The sequence below is a fragment of the Gossypium hirsutum genome, chromosome A11, assembly GCF_007990345.1.
Source record: "Gossypium hirsutum isolate 1008001.06 chromosome A11, Gossypium_hirsutum_v2.1, whole genome shotgun sequence".
Lineage (NCBI taxonomy): Eukaryota > Viridiplantae > Streptophyta > Magnoliopsida > Malvales > Malvaceae > Gossypium > Gossypium hirsutum.
Genome location: NC_053434.1, coordinates 83,113,540 through 83,134,583, shown reverse-complemented (window position 1 = coordinate 83,134,583; position 21,044 = coordinate 83,113,540). Strand labels below are relative to the sequence as shown.

Sequence of the window (21,044 nt, the reverse complement as noted above, 5' to 3'; positions counted from 1 at the left end):
TCTCTTTATTAAATTTATATTGTTTATGAGATCATGAGGAACTAATCTCTTGTGGAGGACTAGCAAGTGGATGTGTGATTAATTAACTTTTTTTGTAGGGAATTCTTAGCAAATCAGTTGTTTAGGAGAGAAATAACATAAAACCCAAGGCCTGACAATCCTAAGAAGTCATTAAGATGGGAATTAACCCAAATTTGGTATAGCCCATTCGTGAACACCTTAATCCTGAACCAATCTAGACTATGAGGTTGAGAGATAAGTAGTTCTTTCTGACTCGATATTCTAGTATAAAAATTAAAGGATCTAGCTGGGGTATTGATTAGTTGATCAAACAATTGCAAGCAATTCCTACATATACGATGTTTTGCTAGAATATAATAAGATTTTTTTGATGGAAAAAAAGTCATGTGAAACGAGGCATGCACTAGTACAATTACGGATCACTATGCACGCTTAAAAAAGAGTGGTATGGGCTTTCGTAATTTGTCATATTTTAATGTTGCATTATTGGCCAAATAGGGTTGACATTTGTTACATAATCCTCATTCTTTATTAGCGCGAACTTTGAAAGCTAGATATTTTAAAGACTCAAATTTCTTAAATTCGAAATCTACCTTATTTTACTTGGTAAAGTCTATGGACTGCAAAAGGGCTCCTTTAGAAGGGTTTGGGATAGAGGATCGGTGATGGGAGGAAAGCCTCTATCTAGGATGATGCTTGGGTTCCTAACGATGAAGATTTCAAAATTCAAAATATGGAGTCTAATTTGGCTCTAACTCCAAGTAAAGTTGCAGAGCTCATTGATTCCAATACAAGAAAATGGAGAACCGAATCAATTCATAATACCTTCACAGAGGGAGATGCTGAGAGAATTTTATGCATTCCTTTGTCAATGAATGCGCAAGAAGATCACATCGTATGGCAAGGAGAGGCGACAAGGGAGTATTCCGTTCGGAGTGGGCATAAACTACTATTACAAGACATGCAGAATCAAAGACAACAAATTGACAGACAGTTTTCTAAGAAAATGTGGAACTTAGATCTACCTCCAAGAATTAAAATTACAAACTGAGGGATTTCTTGTAATAATTTGCCCACTTTTAGAAACCTACATTATAGAAGAATGATGGGATTTGCAAATTGTTGTAAATGTCAAAGTGGAGCAGAAACGAGGGAGCATCTATTTTGTGAATGCCCCACAACAAAGGAAACATGTGAGAAGCTTAATGTTACTTGGCCTATAGCAGAAGCAAATACTAAATACAAAGTTTGGATTAAGAACTTGTTCAAATCTAATTCTTTGTATAAGTGCAGATTGATAGCATGTGCAATGTGGGCGATGTGGATGTTAAGAAACATATTCATTCATAAGGGATAAGGTTACACGCACACTTAACTGGGCGAAGGTTACAGTCGGGTAGATGGACAGCTCCAAACAGGCCGACAGTTAAAATAAACTTTGACGCAGCGTTTAAAAGGTAAAGAAAAGAGTTTTGCTCTGAGTTAGTGGTACGAAATGAAAAGGCAGGGGTTATTTGTTTAAAACTCGTCCTGCATGAGAACATACCACTCGTTTTTGTAGCAGAAGTGATGGCATGCCTCCAGGCGATTCAGCTAGGGTTAACTCTCGGACTGCTGGGGGTTGTAATTGAAGGAGATGCTCGCTCGGTGATTTGTAAACTGCAAGCAGAGTAAGCAGACAAATCTGAAATCGAAGTCTTTATTAGATATTCTAAGCATAGTATGAATTCTTTTATCCCATTCGCATTAATTCACTCATTTGGTAGCAGTTCTGGCCATCGAATTTCAATAGCCGCTACTGGCAAGAACGCTGTCTTAGATATAACCAATTCCAACCTTCTATGAGACCGTTGAAAGAATCCTTGCACTGTTTGTTTGGAATGGAAAGGAATAAGAAAAGCACTGCATAAACGCAGGGGCAATGACAGCTTCTGTTGTTAATTAGAAAAATTACAACTATGTTTTTTATGTTTTACGGCAAAAAATGGCAGAAAAATTCCATGGCGCATATGTAGTGAATAGTGGAGCACTGAGAATACGTGCACATCCCAACAGGGAACAAACTATAAATGCCAAACACCATTAAGTTAAGTGCTAAGTTTCAAAATTGTCTAAACATCTAACTTAGCACATACCAGCCTAGACACAAGCACGATGCTAAAACGAGTAAACAAGCTGTTTCAGGCACTAGATTTTGAATCATCACAACTGGTACAAAGTGGTCACACATGCAGAAGTGCCAATATCATATGTTAAACTTCTAAAACAGAAGCAACAAAATATCTACAGAGTTAAAAGTCACTACTTAACCCTACTTCCAAGGAATAAAACACATAAATATCAATTGAAAAGATTAGCATTTTTCAGAGGTGCTGAAACTAGATAAAGAAAGGGGACAAATGACAAAAGATGTAATAGCCTGGATAACTGTAAAAATAATAGCACAAAAAGACATAACCATCCCTATTTCTTTCAGCTCTTCTGAAACTTTTCCACATATGCCTGCAACAGAATAAAAATTTGTAAGCTCAGCATGTTATGCATAAAATGGAACAGTCTTAAGATGAAATAATCAAATTATGAAAAGCATTTCTACCAACTTCAACCATGGACATTGGAAATCTTTCAATGAGTTTATACTTATCTGACAATAAGCACATTGAAGGTCCCTGGCTATTAGCAAGTTATTAGGTGATAACTAATCACACAAAACAGACACATGATGGCTCAAATGAAAGACAGAAATAAAATGCAGCGCAAAAGGGAAAAGACAACAATGGAAAGGCCTTATGTTCTTCCCCCCACCCCCCACCCCCCCCAAAAAAAAAAAAAAACACTCTAAACCCTTCAATTTAAAAGAAAGCTGCACTCACCTGTACAAGTTTGCTAAGCTTTGGTTTTGAAAATGACAGATATTGATCAATTTTTTCAGGTGTTTGCGGAATATTAGTCCCTTGAACTGTAGCAATCACTTTGTCAACAACCTTCTTCACAATGTTTTTGTAAGCCTCTTTGCCAATTTGACCTTCCTTCCATGTCGGTTTGAGGAGATCCTTGACAAACTCAACGAGTGCAAATTTAAATGCACGAATTCCCTTACTATCCTTGTTCTTCTTGGCCTCATCAGTCTTGTCATCAGCATCTCCACTCTCTGATGGGCCATTCTCCCCTTCAGCTTTCTTGGTTTCCTCAACTCCTTCATTTTTCTTCTTTGCCTCGGAACTTGCAACAGGCTCCAGCTGATTTGGCTTATGGCTATCAAAATCAGGCTCTCTTTTGGAACTGAGATCATTATGATAATCATCATCATTATTACTACACAAAAGAGATGAAGGTAACAACTTATAAGCCGATAGTTCAGATTGGCCATCAGTATTTTTCTCCGCAACAGGCTGTATTGAAAACCCCAAAGGCTTTGTATCTGTGCCCTGCTTCTTGGCAGGCTCAATACTATCAGATATAGGGTCATATTGTTTTGGGAAAGTAATGTCTTGATCTGGCTGTAGATTTGGCATGGAATCTGGCTCAATATGACCTCCAGAGTTTGCAATAGAAGTCACCTGCATTCCATTATGGGCATTAAGAGCAGCATGAAGTAATGGAAGTTGCTGCCCCTTTCCAAACAACTGAGCTAGAGAGGCTGAAAGATTGGTAAGTTGGGTGAGCTGCTCATTGCTTACCATAGTCTGAGTTGACTTAGACCCAGAATTACCATGTAATACATTTGCATCCCCAATATTTAGTTCATTGCTTCTTTTCTCCTCTTGAAACAGCAGGCCGTTTTGGGCATCTTCCATAGTCACTTCATTAGAAGGGATTGTCACTTGACTTTGTCCAACTGCATTTATGTTTGAACAAGGTAAAGTACTAGGACTTGGCCCAGGCTGGTCAAAGCTTGGCAACGGCGTGTTGTTGATAGAAAAATTTAGAACAATGTGTGAATTGGAACCTGTGTTAAGAGCATTGCTGACACATGGCAGTGCTACACCACTGCTGCACCTCATCAGGTGGTCCTGGTGAACATTAGATTTCTCAGTTAACATTGGCAAAGCTGCAAGCCCATCATGTACCTGATCTGAGGCCGCTTTAGTTATATTCCTTTCTTGAGAATGTAAAAGTGTTTCGACAAGAGCTGGTTTTGAACCATGAGAGAGTTCCTTTTTAATAGAAGACTGTATCTTGTAATTCCACTCAGGGGACATTTCCATATCACCAAGCGACTCTTCAGCACCTTTTGGTTCAGATACGCCAATATTAACACCAGAATTTTCTATCTTCCTCGGAGTTTGTTCATCCTTGTCAATATCAACTTTTTTATACTGCACATCAGCCTCAATGTTCTTTCCACTGACATCATAGTTGTGCTGCATTTCTCATCCATGGACCAATTAGAGAATCTTGGTTCAGAGGCACCCTTTTTTCAATTGTGTCCTTGCTGAACTTTGTAGCCCTAAGTAGGCACCTGTATCACTCCATTTTGAACCAGTCCATGAGTTGTTCGCATCATTTGAAGCCTCAGCATCACTCCATTTTGAACCAGTCCATGAGTTGTTTGCATCATTTGAAGCATCAAGATCACTCCATTTTGGACCATCCAGGTATCTCAGCTTCATTTATCACATTAGCATCACTTCTTTCAGGAGCATTCCAAGATTTATTCACATTGAATGAAGCATCTGTATCTCTCAATGTTGGACCATCCTGCAACCTATCCACATTAATGGAACTTGGACACCATACACCTCTATCACCACGTGACCTTCTATCAGGACTTGCACGTGCCTGACCATGATGAGAAAACCTACAATATTTTCCATTATGACAATTTCCAGAAGCAAAGAATTTGCAAGGAATATCACTGCTTCGACGAGCTTCACGCTCACCATCACGATCTGGAGTTCTAATTCTGTTCCGCTTGGTGTTTTCCCTTTCACTACTTATCTCATTCGTTGTTCTTCTACTGAAGCCATCAGTAGCACCATCATGAGCAAACCTACATGATGCACCCCTACGGCAGTTACCTTTCAGATAATCAGTGCAGCAATCAGTAGACCTTCCACTCTTAACAAGGTAATCTTTACAATCATCGTGAGTAATATATTTTGAAACACCAGCTCTCTTTTGTCTATTATCCAACCATCCTCACGACTTTGAATATCTTGGTGAAGAAAGTGACACTGACTGCCTCTCCTGCATCTACCAGCCATAAAATCTTTACATAATTGAGTTGACACTCCAGATCTGTTTCTGGTTCTCTCATGTAATCCTGATTGCCACCGAACGCTACGAACTGGACTCCGGCTCCTGCTTATACTTCGACTTCTGCTCCAGCTCCTACTCTGCTTCTGAGGGTAAACTAAGATTAGGAGACAAATTAAAAATCATATTATTCATAGAAAGATGAGACGCAAGCAGAAAGATGAAGAAAACAGAATCCTTTATCAAGTACTTAAGCGTGTTAAACATTGTGTTAAAGAATTACGGTGAGATGCAACCTCAGTAACAAAAAAGATTTTAAGAGAACCAACAAGGGGGAAATCACAAACTGGGAAAAATAATATATTTTGTGTAGAGAAACATTTTCAACATAAAATGAAAATGCAAAAGAGAAATAATATGTGATTTTAATTTTCATGCGGAACATTGAAGAATTATTACATACTGATCTCATGGAGTCAGATTTTACGAATGCTATACTAACAACCAGGATACCATCAAAGAAGATAATAACCAAGGGAGTAGACAATCCAACCTGTGAGACCCATTCCAATCACCTTTAGGAGAACTGTGGCGTTTTTTAAGCCTCCAATCATCAAGACCAGGTGACATTTTCATGCTGTAAGTCTCATCCCCATCCCATGGAGTTGAAGTTTTCCAATTTTTAACAAAGTCATTGTTATCATCCTTTTCGCCACCTCTGCTTCCATGTAAAGATTCCCTTGAAGGCATTCCATGCTTAGATTTCATCATGTCACTGACTCCGACAACAGACCACTTGTCCTTCCTACCAACCTCTGCAGAGAAATATCCATGTTCTGATTCTCTATCATGAAAAGGCGCACTGCCTTTCGCAGACCAACCTTTATCTCGTACATTTTCAAGAGAATATTGTTGTTCCTCTTTTGAATTCCACTTAGAACCACGTTTTCTGCTTCCACTCATCTCACAGTAACAGGAATTCTTACTATGCAGTATGATCTGGAAGTACGAAATTAAGACATTAATAAACTGCCACCCTCCATATGTCTCATGACAACCATTATTTAATTCAGGATCCAATTACATGCCAATCAATCTCATGTCCACTCTGCTGCGAGATTTAATTCCCTAGGGGCAAAAACCTGATCCATTAAACAGATTCCAAATTTCAAAGTAACAAAAATCAGGACAAGAACACAAAAATAAAGATATCCCACATTCAGAAGTCAATGTGCAGTTATAATTGCAAGCACTAGTGTCAGCATTAATTACTGTTTGAAACTAGATTCTGCTCATTTCACTGTTTGATTTCTGCAAGATATTTTGCCTAGGGAAACTGCTACTCAATGATAGAATAAGATAAAATGCTATACCAATTGCTCCTAACACGAGAGTAAATTTAATTCCGGCTCCTGGTAGGAGTCTCTGCATCTGAGCCTGAACCAAAGATGTCATCTACGCAATAATATAGCTCAAAGTTACATTAGGTATCTGGATCAGAAATCAAGCTTACGTCAGCCAGGTTGAGTTTTCACACAAAAGCATCAGAAAAACATTCCCTATAAACTAGTATTTTATTTGTAAAAGTAATTTTTTTTCTTTTGCATGCAAATTTTTTTAAGTGTATATAACAACCTTACAATCTAATAATCAACTATCAAATTTGATGTCCTGTTTTAAGTTGACCATGCAAGACTAATCTTTTAAGCCATGCACAAGTTCACCAATTTGAAGTGCTACAAACCAAAATTAACTTAAAAGCTGACACACATTTTGTGTGAATAAACCATAGAAGCTAATAGTCAAAACAGTGATATGTAAAACCATACAAAATTTTCAACAGTGTACATTAAGGTTTCTGGTTCTTATACTGATATTGGTTATCAATTGCACAATATTATCAGTGCTTAGACCTTTTTATACAGCTGATCTCTATTCAATCAATGATCTTACTTAGTACTATAATCATAAAAGGTTATGCAACTAAGGGTTCCAGCATTTACCAAATACATTTATTAACATATGAACAAAAAGCAATTTTATCAATCAAATTGTTATAAATATTCAATTAGCTGAAAACTAGCATGCATATCGCACATAACTAATTCCAGTTAGGAAAAGAGTAAAAAATAAAAAGCTATAGAATAATAGACAAGAGTTGAAGCACTTTTGTTCTAAGTATCATCCTTCATGTTGCACATACAAACTACATTAAGGATATATCTCTATGAAATGATGTTTCAGATTAACGAACTGCAAAATATCTTAACAGAACACATTAAGAGGGCATTGGGTTTAAGCAGTGTAAGATTGTGTTTCGTAATAGGATAACGGGAATGTAAGATTACAGGGTGGAATGTACAGTATGTTAGATCGACTTGTTTGGTTCATTTGGATGAAATCTAAGATTCAGGAATTTAGTTCACAAAATATAATATTACTTAAAAGTACAATTTAATAAATTGACCAAAATTCAATATTTTTATACTATGACGTCTATTGTTTCACTGTTAAGGGAAGAGAGTTTTTTGTTTTTAATTGAACATAAATTTTATTTGGAAAAAAGGTCTAAACTAATTAAAATAATAATAATAAAACAGTAAATCAGTCCAAAATTTAAGATTACATACATAATTTACGATTACCTAACGAATATGTGATAGTGAGATTACACCCTCTATTAGAGCATACTGACACTATTTAATAATGTGAGATTACAAGATAACCGAAATGTTGAATATTCAAGCACCATAATATTATTCCGGAATGTAACATTACGGGTCATAATGTAAAATTCAGCTAGCCAAACACACCCTAACATTTTCTACATAGAAGATTCAGAAAATAGTGCTTATAACTTCTCAATCCCTTCCAAGGAAATGTTAGTAATACATGATTCATCCTAAGTAAAAGACTATGTCATAGTAGAACAACTTACCGGGCATAGCATGGCTTAAAGTTAATTTGTTACACTAGATCTCAAGTGCCACCACTTTAAAATGCATGGTAGCAATACTATCAAGCCTTCCTTAAAATGTAATTACACATCTCATAAAGCTTTCATTAGAACATAGTGCCCCCCCTCCAAAGTCATATATGCACTTTAACTTCAAAATGGGGCAAGAGCATTTTCACCTAGCATATGTTAAAGAAAAGTGAAAGATGTGATGAATATAGTAAGATTCAGCAAAATTGCTTATGTTATACTTATATATGAAACATGTAGAGTATAGACTAAAGCATTATTTTGCAGTAACCAAGTAAAGGAGAGAACATCCAAAATGAAGAGAGATGCACTCATATTGTGCCCACACCAAAAATTAAATAGATAAAATTTAAAAACTCTTCAACTCATCCAAGAGTCTAATAAAAATATCTAACCAAAAATTGGTGAGATTAAATTTTCCATAATGCGGAACATGAAGCAGTTGCACAAGTCTAAAGGTCAAATACAAATAATGACCGAAAGCTCCATTAGCACCTTCATGAATTGTTAAGAATCCATGCGGTATGTGCAGGTACAAAGAGATAAGTGCATATTGCAGTAGCAGAAAGCTCTAGTAGCCCATGACCTATGCCTCAACATTATTAGGCATAGAATATCCTCAAATTTAGCAAGTATACTTGCATGACTGGGCGTAAATTTAATCAATACAGTAAAAGAATTCTAAATATCGAAAACCATACACCCATAAAGACATGAACTCTAATTGCTCTTAACAATACCACTAAACACAAAATTTGTATAATCCTAATACATAAATATAGCAATTCTCATAATGAAGAAAACTAATTTTAAATTTTGGGACACAAATCAAATTTGAATTATGACGGTAAAACAAGCCACTTCCATGTAAAATCTCCAATTCAACACATAAATCATCTGGAACTTCTTGTTATACAGAAATGACCACTATCTTATATAATTTCTCAGCTTTATATCACATAGAGAAGTACATTCAAGTTACGTACTTCTAAAATTTGTTCCAACCAACCAAACCACAACTTTAGCCATTTCATGCATAGAAGCAACATCTTCCTTCTAAACCCATCCTTCACCTCAAAATGACAATGATATTGAACATCAAAAGGATTCAGCAAAACAACATCCAAAGATTGAGAAACTCTTTATTCTTGAATTATGATCTAGATTTTTATATGCCATGTCGAAATCTTTGGCACTCTCCACTAAACAAACTGCTATAAATGCATAACATGGGTTCATATCTAATATGTCACTTGAGGAAGGAATTCCTTTGCAAAAACAATTGCATCAGTTATGGAATGCACTTGCTAATTCCTCCAACCACTGACCTTGTAAGAAGTACTGCAGCAAAATTATGTCTTATATTAGAACCCTGGCAAATGTACTCCCATGAGATACATAGAACTATAGCATTCACAGGACTATCTAACCTGATATCCAACTCATGTTGTCTGGGAATGGAAATAAAACGTAATAAAGACAAATGCAAACAGACATCACAAACCCCAATAGGAAATATTGTTAACTACCCGAATCAATAGGTGCCTAAATACCATTCAGACAACGAAAAGATAGTATACAACTATCACAACTATATAAAATTTTAAAATATAATTGATTATGGCACACCCACGAAGTGGGTGAAAAACCAAATTATGTAACAAATAGATTTATAAAAAATTGATATAGAAAACAATAGAAGCTTTGGTTGAAATGGTGAAGTAAAGATGTTAAAAACCATATCTAAATAATATAATTTACTTTGTAAAGCAATGATACTTCAATCATTACTCAATTGTGTTGGTGCCCAATTGACTCGTGACACCAACTTAGTCAAAGGCTTAATATATAATAAAGATTTTTCACAGGTATAACACAAGATATTTAACAAAATTTTCTGAAAAACCTATAAAGTTCAACATGATGGCAATGTTGCTAGTCAGCTACAATGCCCAGTAATCCTACTATTTTTTCTTTCCATAGCAAAACATTTAGTGCAAAAGACCCCTCAGTAAGATTGAGTAACTAGCTATCTGAAAGAGTAGAATATCAGTTAGTTTAAGCTTAGAGTTCAATAATCCAATCTCCTAACTAAGAAACAAAGAAAAAGCTATGAGGTTACAATCTGCGCAAAATAACTAAAATAGCAAGTTGTTATACTTTATTCTCATATTTTTACGCAAATATCCACTCCATCAACTGTTTCCTATTTGCTTCTAACTCTTTCAATCTAAAACAGAAAATACAATCACAAGAAAGAGAAAATTATTTAGCACACAGTGCACAAGAACTCAATTGCTTGAAAAACAAACAAGAAAGGAAAAAATCTATCAAGGATTTTCAACATTCAGAAAAATTCAACAACTCAATCAACTATAACCACCCTAAAAGTTCCTTACTAGAAAACGGGAAAAAAAATTAAAAAGAACTTCCAAGGTCAAACCCAAAGAAACCCCAGATATCAATAGAGATCCATTAATCAAGAAAGCTAATGGAACCCTAAAAGAACCCTAACTAGTCTTCCTTGTAAAAATTAACCCGAAGTTCTATAAACAAAGACTAGTGACAAAACCCTAGAAACAATCGAAAAGGAGTCAGATAAAGAGGACTCACCTTGAGAACAAGAAGATTTAAAAATGTAAGAATCGAGCAAAAGGGGAGAGAAAAGATGAGTTGAGCCGCCAATTGATTTCAATGGAGCGAATAAGAGAGTATGGATTTCGAAAAGTAGACATGGTCAGCTCGAGTGCTCCACTAGGTATATATAATATTACCAATATGTTGCTAGATTTTTTTTTTTCTATTTTTTTTGGTAAACTACAATAATGTACTCTAAATTAGGCTGTCTATTATTTTGTTTACTTAAAACCATTTAATCAATTTAAATAAAATAATTGTGCGAATTAATTATAATTATTAAAATTTATTTTTAATAAATTATTAACTCATTAAGTGAACATGTATTTATTTTATTGACTTTTGATTAAAGTTTAAAGGCATTTATATAAACTTTATGGGAAAAAGTTTTGAACTATTATAAGGAGGTTCCTAATTAAAAGTTAACAAAAAAAAGTCACGTATTAGTCATTTAATGTGTCACATCATCAATTTGTTAAAAGAAAACAAAAATTTTAACCACTATAATTAATTTACACAATTATCTTATTTAGAATGATTAAATTAAAAAAAATTAGAGTGATAATAAGATGAAGCCTATTTCAGGGTGATCTATTTTTTCCTTTGTCCTCTTCGAGGACATTTCGTTCCTTTCTTGTTGGATTTTTTAAAAAAGTGAAATATATAAAAATTATTTATGATTTGTTTTGCTTTAAAAAAATAAATTATTTTCATATTTTGAAATATCAATTTTTGGAAGAGCAAAACAGGAAAACTATTATTATGTACTAAAAAGTTGATAGAATTATCTATCTCATGCATTTAGTATTTAAGTAAGCTGTAAAACTGAACATGTCTTCGTCATAATAAGACCTTATCATATGAGAGTTATTGTATAGACTTGGTTTTCATAAAAAGTCTAATAACCAATTGTCACACCTCGCAGACAAGCTTGGAAGTTTTTGTCTCGCAAGTGAAGGGTTCGCTACTGTTCTAGCAAACTAGGTATTCGCCAAGAGTCAGGCGAATTGGGTGTTCGCCAAGGTTTTGGCGAGCTAGGGGTTTAGCAAAAGAATATCAGCAAGGGGATTCGCCGGTAGTAGTGTATGCCTAAAGAGGTGATAAAGGGTTCACCAATCCATTACCAAGTTGGGTTCGCCAATTTCTCTACGAGGTAGGTTCACTAAATGTGTGGGCGGGCTGGTGTTCACCAAACTGTTTGGCGAGCTGGGGTTCACCAGTCTTGCTGCGAACTAAGGTTCGTCGATCAAAGTACAGTTAGACTCAAATGAGGAAATAAAGATTTAGTGAATTTAGGAATACTTTACGTACAACTAACAACTTTCCTAAATTAAATAAGGCATCTAAAGATTATCAAGACTCTTAGGTCTATAAATACAACATTTAATTTTGTGAATTATTCACTGAATATTTTTCCATCAAAGTATATGTTCTAAGTTCAGATCGTAGCCATCAGGGTATGTCTCTGTCTTGTTGAGTGTGATTGTCTAGGTTCGCATTGCATGAATTCTATATGTCTTGTTCTGCTTAAATAATAAATGTGTATGTTGTCGTGAACTAGTCGGACCGTCTTCTAGCAAGGATAAAGGCAAAGCTAAACTTGTTTAAGTTTCTTCGTTTTCCATTGAGTGGCCTGGAATTATTTGGGGTATGTTAACTGCCATATTGTTTAGTTTATACTAACATGTTTTCAAATACGGTTTGAAGATATGATTTTTAAAGCACAGTTTTTTGTAAGATCCCATACAAGGTAAGGATTTAAATAATGTTTTCAGAAATGGTTTTATAAGTTGTGTATCAGCAAAGCTCCCCTTATGAACTTATGGATAAGGTGTGTATTAACGAAGCTCCTCTTGTGAGCTTATGGATAAGTTGTGTATCAACGAAGCTCTTAAGAGCTTAATGATAAGCTGTGTATCAGCGAAGCACAAGCCAATCTTGCAACCTAAGGCAGACTCTAGTCATAAGTGTGAACTGGTCTTGCAAGCTAAGGCAAACCTTGTTCAAAGAAAAGGTTTTTCTTGAAAAGTGTAAGATGGCTTCATGATTTTAGGGCAAGCCTAGACTTAGTTTTTAAAAGGTTTTTGATACACAAAATAGGTCCCACGATTTTAAGGTGAGCCCTGCTAATAATGTTTTAAGAAAAGGCTAATGAGTTTTCAAACACTTTTTTAAGCATAACCTAATGGTTTCTGATTATTCACTAAGTTCTTAAGGAACTCACCCACTCCTTTCTTACTCATTCCTAGGTACGTAAGTCGTGAATAGCGTACGGGAGGTTGATGATTGGGCAAGGACGCTCTTGAGCAGATATTAACGAACATGGGTTAAAGGCGATGGGAATATTGTTATGGGTTTTAGATTTATTTATGATTTAGTGAATCTAACATTGTTAATTCAAGATTGGATATTTTATTCTGTTAGATTTCCAGTTTATTTGATTGTGAACCATGTCTTAAGGTAACTAATTTTTTCATGAACAAAATTGATGTTATCCATGTATGAGAGTGTTATGTTTTATTTTTATGCAAGACATATTTATGCTTAAGTGTTTGCAAACTCTGTATGCTACGTGCCACAATTACATGCAAAACCCTGTAATAATTTCCATATTTATATGCATACCCCTATAGTGTTTGTTTTATTACTTGCGAACCACTAGTAAAATATCCGAACCCATAAATGTGCGACCCCGTGTATTTATATGAACCATGATCCTTTTAACTGCAAAGCCTATTTATTTGTAAAAGCATGATATCCCTGCAAACTAATGATTTTATACGACCCTTAGTTTTGAGCAAAGCTTATACCTTAGGAGTTATGTGAACCCTTACACTATTGTTTTCATGCGAAGTCTTTTATGTATGCGAGCCTGAAACGACAGAAATGTACAACTGTATACAATCGCAAAAAATAATAAAGTGACAAGTAATGTCAAGTTATCATAACCACAAGGGCTGTGCAAGAAAATAGTTATGAAATGCAAAATTAAACAATTTGATGTTGGAGAATATATTGGTTTGAAGTGGTTTTATAATAACTAAATATCAACTAAATAATTTAACTAAAAAAATAAAAATAAATTATTCCAATGCATGATTTCTAAAAGATGAGTTTAATCAATATGACATAAATGTGTTAGATCAATTTTATTCTTTTTAACTTAGAATAATTAAAGTTGTGTTCATGTTGTTACGAATAATTTCACGACAACTTGGTAATTTGCTAACTAATGCACATACTTACCTACTAAAACTCAATAACATCTTGACCATATCTTTATGTCAATTCAAACGGTTAATCAAATTTTAATAAGCAAGTAAAAGATTAAGTGAAATAACAATATATCTCTATATTGAAACAATTTAATCACAATAATCTTGCAAGTTATGTAAGGCTAATGTATTGTTTAATATCATTGCTAATTTAACCCTCAGCTATATTAGAAGTTAAACATGCACCAATTAAATATTGCGTCCATTAATTATAATTTTAATCCGTTTAAATAATTAATTCAATTGTTATCGCCTTTCTCGTCATCAAACTTGTAATTAATCTTAACCCAATTTGTGTTGGATCAAAATTAATTATAAAATATGTTCAATAATTATTATTGGACCGTCCATGACTGGAAAAATAATTAGCTTTACTCTTGGGCCACTTGATACAAGAATTGCCTCAACGGTTCAAGCTTCTCAAGGTGACTGCCGAGCTAATTTTCACCCCTTCTGCAAAATTATCAAAAATAAATCAAATTTGTGTAAATTTAATATAAAATTAACTAAAATTCAATATGTTCATAATTTAAGTGCAGTTTAATTATTTAATGATTAAAATATGAATTTTGACAAAAATTACTACGAAACAGTATGAATTATCGCTAAAAAGGAGTTGAAAAAGTCTATATATTTTTGTGTTTTCACACCCCAAAACTTAATTCATTGTTCGTCCCAAGTAATGCACTTGAAATCACCTTTGAAAAATTCTTCAGAAATTATTTCTCCCCACAATTATAAGTTTAGTGTAATTATGCCCAAGAACAAGAATTTTGAAATTATGCAACTCAAGTATACATATTGTTCGAATTATTCTCAATTATTATCATGATAGCAAGAATAGACTTAAATACTTTCTCAATAAGATATGCTAAATTATTACCAAATTTTTAGTCCCTCATTTAAGACTAAATTGCAATCAGTAAGTTTAATTTATGTCTTCATATGTTGAATTTAATAATTTCTCTCCACTAATGTAGCTAGCACAGAAATCTGAATAAATAGATCTTTTAAATAGGTTGTAACGTGGCTAGGCTAGGGTAGTTAAAAGATAGATACTTTTAAGCTATAAACCCTAGACTCAGCCTGCATCAGACCTTCGAAATAAATACCTTCAAATTCACCAAATCATTTTGCATTTGAGTTCACATGCTCTTTGTACATCTATTTCTTTTGAGTACATACGCTCTTTCCTTTTTCTCTTTCTTTTTTTGAGCATATTACTGTATGTAATACAATTTTGAGCATTTGATACTTCTTCTCAACTCCTCTAAAATCGAGACATGAATTTCCATTCAAATTTAAAACTTTTCTCATACATTCATATCGTCCCTAAAACGAGCCTACGAAGCCCAAAACATGCATTAGAGGTGGTTCGGGACTAAACCGAGAACTTTAGAAAACTTTCCAACACTTAGAAAATTTTCTTGTTTTGGATGGTCACACGCCCGTGTGTCTTGGAACACACCCATGTCCTTAGCCTATGTAACTATCTATTTATGACGTCATCAACAAATTAGGGTCACACGGCCAAGTCACATACCAGTGTGCTAGGCCGTGTGGAGAATTTAATTTTCATGAATATTCATAAATAAGGTGCAGACTTTACACGGCCAGGGCACATGGCCGTCTTAAGGTCGTGTCTCTCACACAGCCATGTCTCGTGCCCATGTGCTTACTATTGGGCATTCTGTTTCTCAAAACTAAGGTACAGGGGACACAAAGTAGGATCACACACCCATTGGGGCAGACCGTGTGTCACACACAGCCTAGACACATGTCGGTGTAATCGATTATAATAGAGAGATTACGGTTGTTAGGCTAAAGTTAAGACATGTTAAATTATGCTTGCAAATTGATATAGCAAACAATGTGACTGAATAATTTATAACTACGAGGTTTATAGCAATTTATATTATTTTTTTCTGTGTTTATATTGTTAGACTTGGTAAATAATTGGTAAGAGTTGTTTATTAAGTTCATTAAGCTATATAGCTTACCTCCTTTCCTTTCCCATGTTTTATAGTGCCATAAACTAGCTCGAGTTAGAGATCACCGAAGATTCTATCACACTATCAAGCTATCATTTTGGGTATTGATGAATTCAAGTATTTTGAGTTATGGCATGTATAGGGACTTAGTCTTTTGGTCATAAGTGTCATTATGATTTTAGCCAATGTAATGACTTGTAATCTTCAAAGGCTTGTTTTGCTATTTGGCCATGTAAGTTGGCTTATATTGTCAACGTGGTTGTAAGCCTAAGTATATTTATATATGTGTTAATGCCTTTGGTGATATGATCATGGTATGCATGGTGAATGTGAATTATTTGGAAATGTGATTTATGGCATGAATGTGAATGTTTGGTAATGTGGTCTATTGATGAGATGTAAAATTTGTGTGTACAATAAGGTAACTAGAAAGTAGTTAAATGAAGCTTAATAAAGGTGAAATTGACAGAATGATTTATGGCATGATAAATGTTGATTTGGTATTGATATGTGATGGTCATAATTATGAGTGGTTCATGGTTCATTTTGTATATATATAGCCTTGAAAGTTGGCTAATGTTGGTTATGAGTATATTTGTATTAATGTCATTTGTGATTGTGGAAGCTTGCATAATTTGATGTAGAAAGGTTGATGTTTTAAGGATGTTTGAAAATGGTATGAGAATGACATGTTATTGTCTTGGTTGTGATTATTTGGTTGCTCTTCATGCTTGAGTTTATGCCATGTGTGACACACGGTCAACCCCATGGGCGTGTGATCCCTGCATCTTACTTGTTACAAAACATAAAGCTTAGTATCGAGTACAAAGGCAGAGACATAGGCGCGTGTCTCAACCGTGTGAAGGACACGGCCTCGAGACACGGGCGTGTGTCTTGGCCGTGTGACTTCAATTTGTTCTTGGATGACAAAAAGAGAGTTATATGGGCTAGGGACATAGGCGTGTCCCAATCCATACGGACGTGTGACCTCTGTTTAGCAAAAGTTCTCTAAATGTCGTAAAATTTTCTAAAGTTCTCAATTTAGTCCCGAACCGCTTCCAAAGCATGTTTTAAGCCTCGTAGGCTCATTTTAGGGACGGTGTGATTGATTGTTAAAAAGTTTTAATTTGGTGAAAAATTTACAACTCAGAATGTATGTTTGCTTGTGTTTACATCCGGTAATGCCTCATACCCTATTCCGACGTCGAATACGGGTAAAGGATGTTACATTTAGTGGTATCAGAGCTATGGTTTAGTCAATTCTCAAACTAACCTAGCATGTGTGAGAGTCTAGCTATACATGCCATATATAACCTATGATAGTGTGATATCTCCCGACTCTGACGAAATTGTTTTATTGAGACAGAGATGCCTTCCAACCGAGCTACTTTTGAAAATGCTGAAAGTGATACTAAGATATTTGAAAATGTGTTTGTGATGAGTCGAAACTTGGAAAAGTATGAATGAGAGTTCATGATATGTATGTGATGATGCGTAAAATGAAATAACCATAAGTTGAGAAATATGGGTAAAATGTCATTGTTCCGGTTGAACGTTGTGTTCAATGGATTATGGTGATTTTATGAAACAAAATGAAAATTTATATTGTGATAAACTCATCCATGTTTGTTTGGTGTTCATATGATGTTATGTGCTTGACTTGTTTTATTAGTGAATGCGATAAGTAAACTTACTCAAAATTTATGGAATGTATGTATGAGTGCACTTGTTTGAATAAGATAATCGGAAAGTTCATGTAGCTTAAATATGTATGTTGATTTGCTAGAAGTGAATTATATAATTGTGATGATATTATGATGATGATAAGTGTTAAGTCACATGTGTGTATACATATATATGAGAGTTGAGTTAGAGGCTTTACGACCTCAGCCCCTTACCAATATGGTATTTTATAGTAAAATTTTACGATTTATGTTGAATGAGCTTACAAGTGAGAGACTAAAGAGTTCAGTAGCGAAATAATTAATAATGTGGTCAGAGTTGAGAATAGTTTGGCAAGTGAATACAGTTTTGGAAAAGATGCTGGGTTAATCTAAAGACCATTCGGATTTTGCAATGTCACGGTTAAAGAAAAAGTTAATCTCGGCTAATCGACTCATTCATGTATGATGTCTAAGGTATGTATTTGCTGGAATTTCTTCCAGATTGATTTTCATTAGTGAATGGAATAATATGGGATTAGTGATGACAGAGTTAGTCAGAGAAATGATATTTGAATCATAATGATGCCTGAGTGTAACAGTTGAAATTGAATAGATTATGATGATCTCTTCTGAGTATTTTATTTATTCACTGATCCTTAGAGATATATGCGATTACTTGTTTTCTGATGAAATTCTTATCGTATGAGAATACTAGCTGATTATAATTTTAGATGAAAGTATCGTTCGTCTGGTTGGTTGATGATCAGCATATCTTATCTCTCTCTCTTTGGGGTTCTATTCTATTATGTTTGGAATAAAAGTTGATGGTGAAAATTTATGTGAGGCTATTCTTCTATTTCTACTGGATGTTGTTTTGTTTTATATGTATATATTTGGAAAATATATTATCTCTATTATAATTGATTCCAGAGTGTGTAAGCATTGTTTTTCTTCTGGTTTTCTCTGAGGAATCATCAAGATCTTTATTATTTTCTTATGAATTATGTTCTCGAATTTCCAGTATGGTATCGCATCTTGGATTTCTTTATCTCAATTTTCTTATCATCATTATTTCGTAAATTATCAATCATGGCTCATCTTTAAAGTGTGTACTTTGGCTTGTGATAACTATGTCTATTATGAGTGTATTTTTAGTTCGATCATAGGAATGTGGTGATTCTCGTATCAGGATTTCTCATCTTTACAACATGAATATATGATTGTTTGAAATTTTCATTAAGAAATTTTATCATTTGAGTGCTAAATTTGATAAAAAAAAACTAAATCGCGTAAAGTGTAAAAGTGATGTTCTAGTAGCTAAAGGTATTAAATAGCTATAGAACCTTAAAGTAAGAGTCCTTAAGTGGTAATTAGACCATTAGTATAATAGTGAATGATAGTGGCATGGCATTTGATGTAATTTTGAAAGTTTTTAAAGGTTATAATAGTAATTTGGTAATTAAATGATATTTTAATAAAACAAAAACACAAAATATGTTTCATTCATCTTTCTTAACCGATTATAGCAAAGAAGAAATCCATTTTTAGGGCTTGAAGCATTCGGTCATATCCTAGCTCAATTATCAAGAAAAACAAAATCGGATCTAGATCGGGGGAAAAACAAAGTTCTTGACTAATCGACCAGTTTAGCCGTTTTTACATCTGAGGTAAGTTCGTATGTAATAAGTTTCATTATAAATGTATTTTAAATGCCTTGATATTGCATAAATTGTGAATATGAAACTACGGGCATGTTCAACAATGATTCAATGACGGTTCAACATTGGAAATCTCGATTGAACCTTAGGAATAGATTTGGATACTAGTGACATGTCATTAGGGATTATTGTGATTATGTGATCTAAGTGCTGGTCCTATACGTGTAACACCCCTTACCTGTATTCAACATCGGAACAGGGGAACGAGGCATTACGAGGCTTAAACTCAAACAAACACCCAAAATCGAGACATGAATTTCCATTAAAATTTAAAACTTTTCTCATACATTCATATCGTCCCTAAAATGAGCCTACGAGGCCCAAAACATGCATTAGAGATGGTTCGGGACTAAACCGAGAACTTTAGAAAACTTTCCAGCACTTAGAAAATTTTCTTGTTTTGGATGGTCACACACCGAACACACCCATGTCCTCAGCCCGTGTAACTCTCTATTTATGACGTCATCAACAAAATAGGGTCACACAGCCAAGTAACATGCCCGTGTGCTAGGCCGTGTGGAGAATTTAATTTTCATGAATCTTCATAAATAAGGTGCAGACTTCACACGGCCAGGGCACACAGCCATGTCTCGTGCCCATATGCTTACTATTGGGCATTCTATTTCTCAAAACTAAGGTGCAGAGGACACACAGCCGAATCATACACCCATGGGGGCAGACCGTGTGTCACACACCACATGTCTGTGTGACTACCTGTGTGGACAACTTTGAGGCTATTTTCCAAGCCAATTGCCACCCTTATTTGCTCAAACACATACATAATTTCAAGGGCATTTAACATGGCGAATTAAGTGCTTAAACATTATCAATTAAGTCATGTTCATGGCAATACCATATCAACTTATACATGCTCATCTTACCATACCTTGTTAAGCCAAGTTTACCAAATCACATGCAATATGTAACATCAATTTACTCTATTTTACACATTCATATCTTAATTGTCATCATGCCATTTACTCACAATTCTATCATCAACTTCCATGATCACATTCACAATTCAACCATGCCAAACAGTTTTAATCACAACATGTATGGATTTAGCACATGCATGGATATATGAATAGGTTTCCCCAATAATCAATATGAACCATATCTCATGACCATATACAAAATGAATAGTCAAGTCATTATTAGCCAACACATTGGACCAAATTAATATGACACATAAACAAAAAGACCAAGTCCCCTATAAAAGACCAAGTCCCCTATACATGCCAGATTCAAAATACCAAAACCAATTATACCCAAATGACTAAGTTGATAGTGTGATCGATACTCCAACAACTTTTAATCCCCGAGCTAGCTTGACGACACTAAAAGGAATAAAAGAAAAGAAGGGGGGTAAGTTTTAAGCTTAGTAAGTTTGCATGTAAATAATAAGCATCATTAAACATGTATTAACATACATATAGCATATTATAATTTTACACATACTCATCAAATGATTGTAGGCATATCTTACTCATTTGCATCCTTACAAAAAAATGCATCATAAACTGAGCTCATATCTCATGAGTCTTGCGTACGTA

The 21,044-nt window shown here is 34.5% G+C and overlaps 2 protein-coding genes across 6 annotated transcripts; both read right to left on the bottom strand.

Annotated features, from left to right (window-relative positions):
• Positions 1-2,188: 2,188 nt before the first annotated feature.
• Positions 2,189-5,366, bottom strand: LOC121210136 (zinc finger CCCH domain-containing protein 38). Of its 2 annotated transcripts, XM_041082276.1 has the most exons (3): positions 3,702-5,356; positions 2,895-3,581; positions 2,189-2,523 (listed from the first exon to the last, which is right to left on the bottom strand). In XM_041082276.1, exons 1-3 carry the CDS (start codon positions 4,389-4,391, stop codon positions 2,494-2,496), a joined length of 1,407 nt encoding a protein of 468 aa, XP_040938210.1. In that variant the 5' UTR covers positions 4,392-5,356; the 3' UTR covers positions 2,189-2,493. The 2 variants fall into 2 exon arrangements, with proteins under 2 accessions (XP_040938210.1, XP_040938209.1); XM_041082275.1 differs by having other exon boundaries at positions 2,895-5,366.
• Positions 5,046-10,997, bottom strand: LOC121210137 (uncharacterized). Of its 4 annotated transcripts, XM_041082277.1 has the most exons (4): positions 10,820-10,997; positions 8,159-8,355; positions 5,773-6,348; positions 5,046-5,360 (listed from the first exon to the last, which is right to left on the bottom strand). In XM_041082277.1, exons 3-4 carry the CDS (start codon positions 6,181-6,183, stop codon positions 5,046-5,048), a joined length of 726 nt encoding a protein of 241 aa, XP_040938211.1. In that variant the 5' UTR covers positions 6,184-6,348; positions 8,159-8,355; positions 10,820-10,997. The 4 variants fall into 4 exon arrangements, with proteins under 4 accessions (XP_040938211.1, XP_040938213.1, XP_040938214.1 ...); XM_041082279.1 differs by having other exon boundaries at positions 5,773-9,547; XM_041082280.1 differs by lacking the exon at positions 8,159-8,355 and having other exon boundaries at positions 5,773-6,362.
• Positions 10,998-21,044: the final 10,047 nt, after the last annotated feature.

Excerpts from the sequence above, each read along its gene's own strand:
- LOC121210136 (XM_041082275.1), bottom strand. The coding sequence starts at position 4,391 with ATGCAGCACAACTATGATGTCAGTGGAAAGAACATTGAGGCTGATGTG. Across the intron at positions 2,524-2,894 it reads AGCTTAGCAAACTTGTACAG|GCATATGTGGAAAAGTTTCA; the intron begins GTGAGTGCAGCT and ends ATTCTGTTGCAG.
- LOC121210137 (XM_041082279.1), bottom strand. The coding sequence starts at position 6,183 with ATGAGTGGAAGCAGAAAACGTGGTTCTAAGTGGAATTCAAAAGAGGAA. Across the intron at positions 5,361-5,772 it reads ATTGGAATGGGTCTCACAGG|AGTAGGAGCTGGAGCAGAAG; the intron begins TTGGATTGTCTA and ends CCTCAGAAGCAG.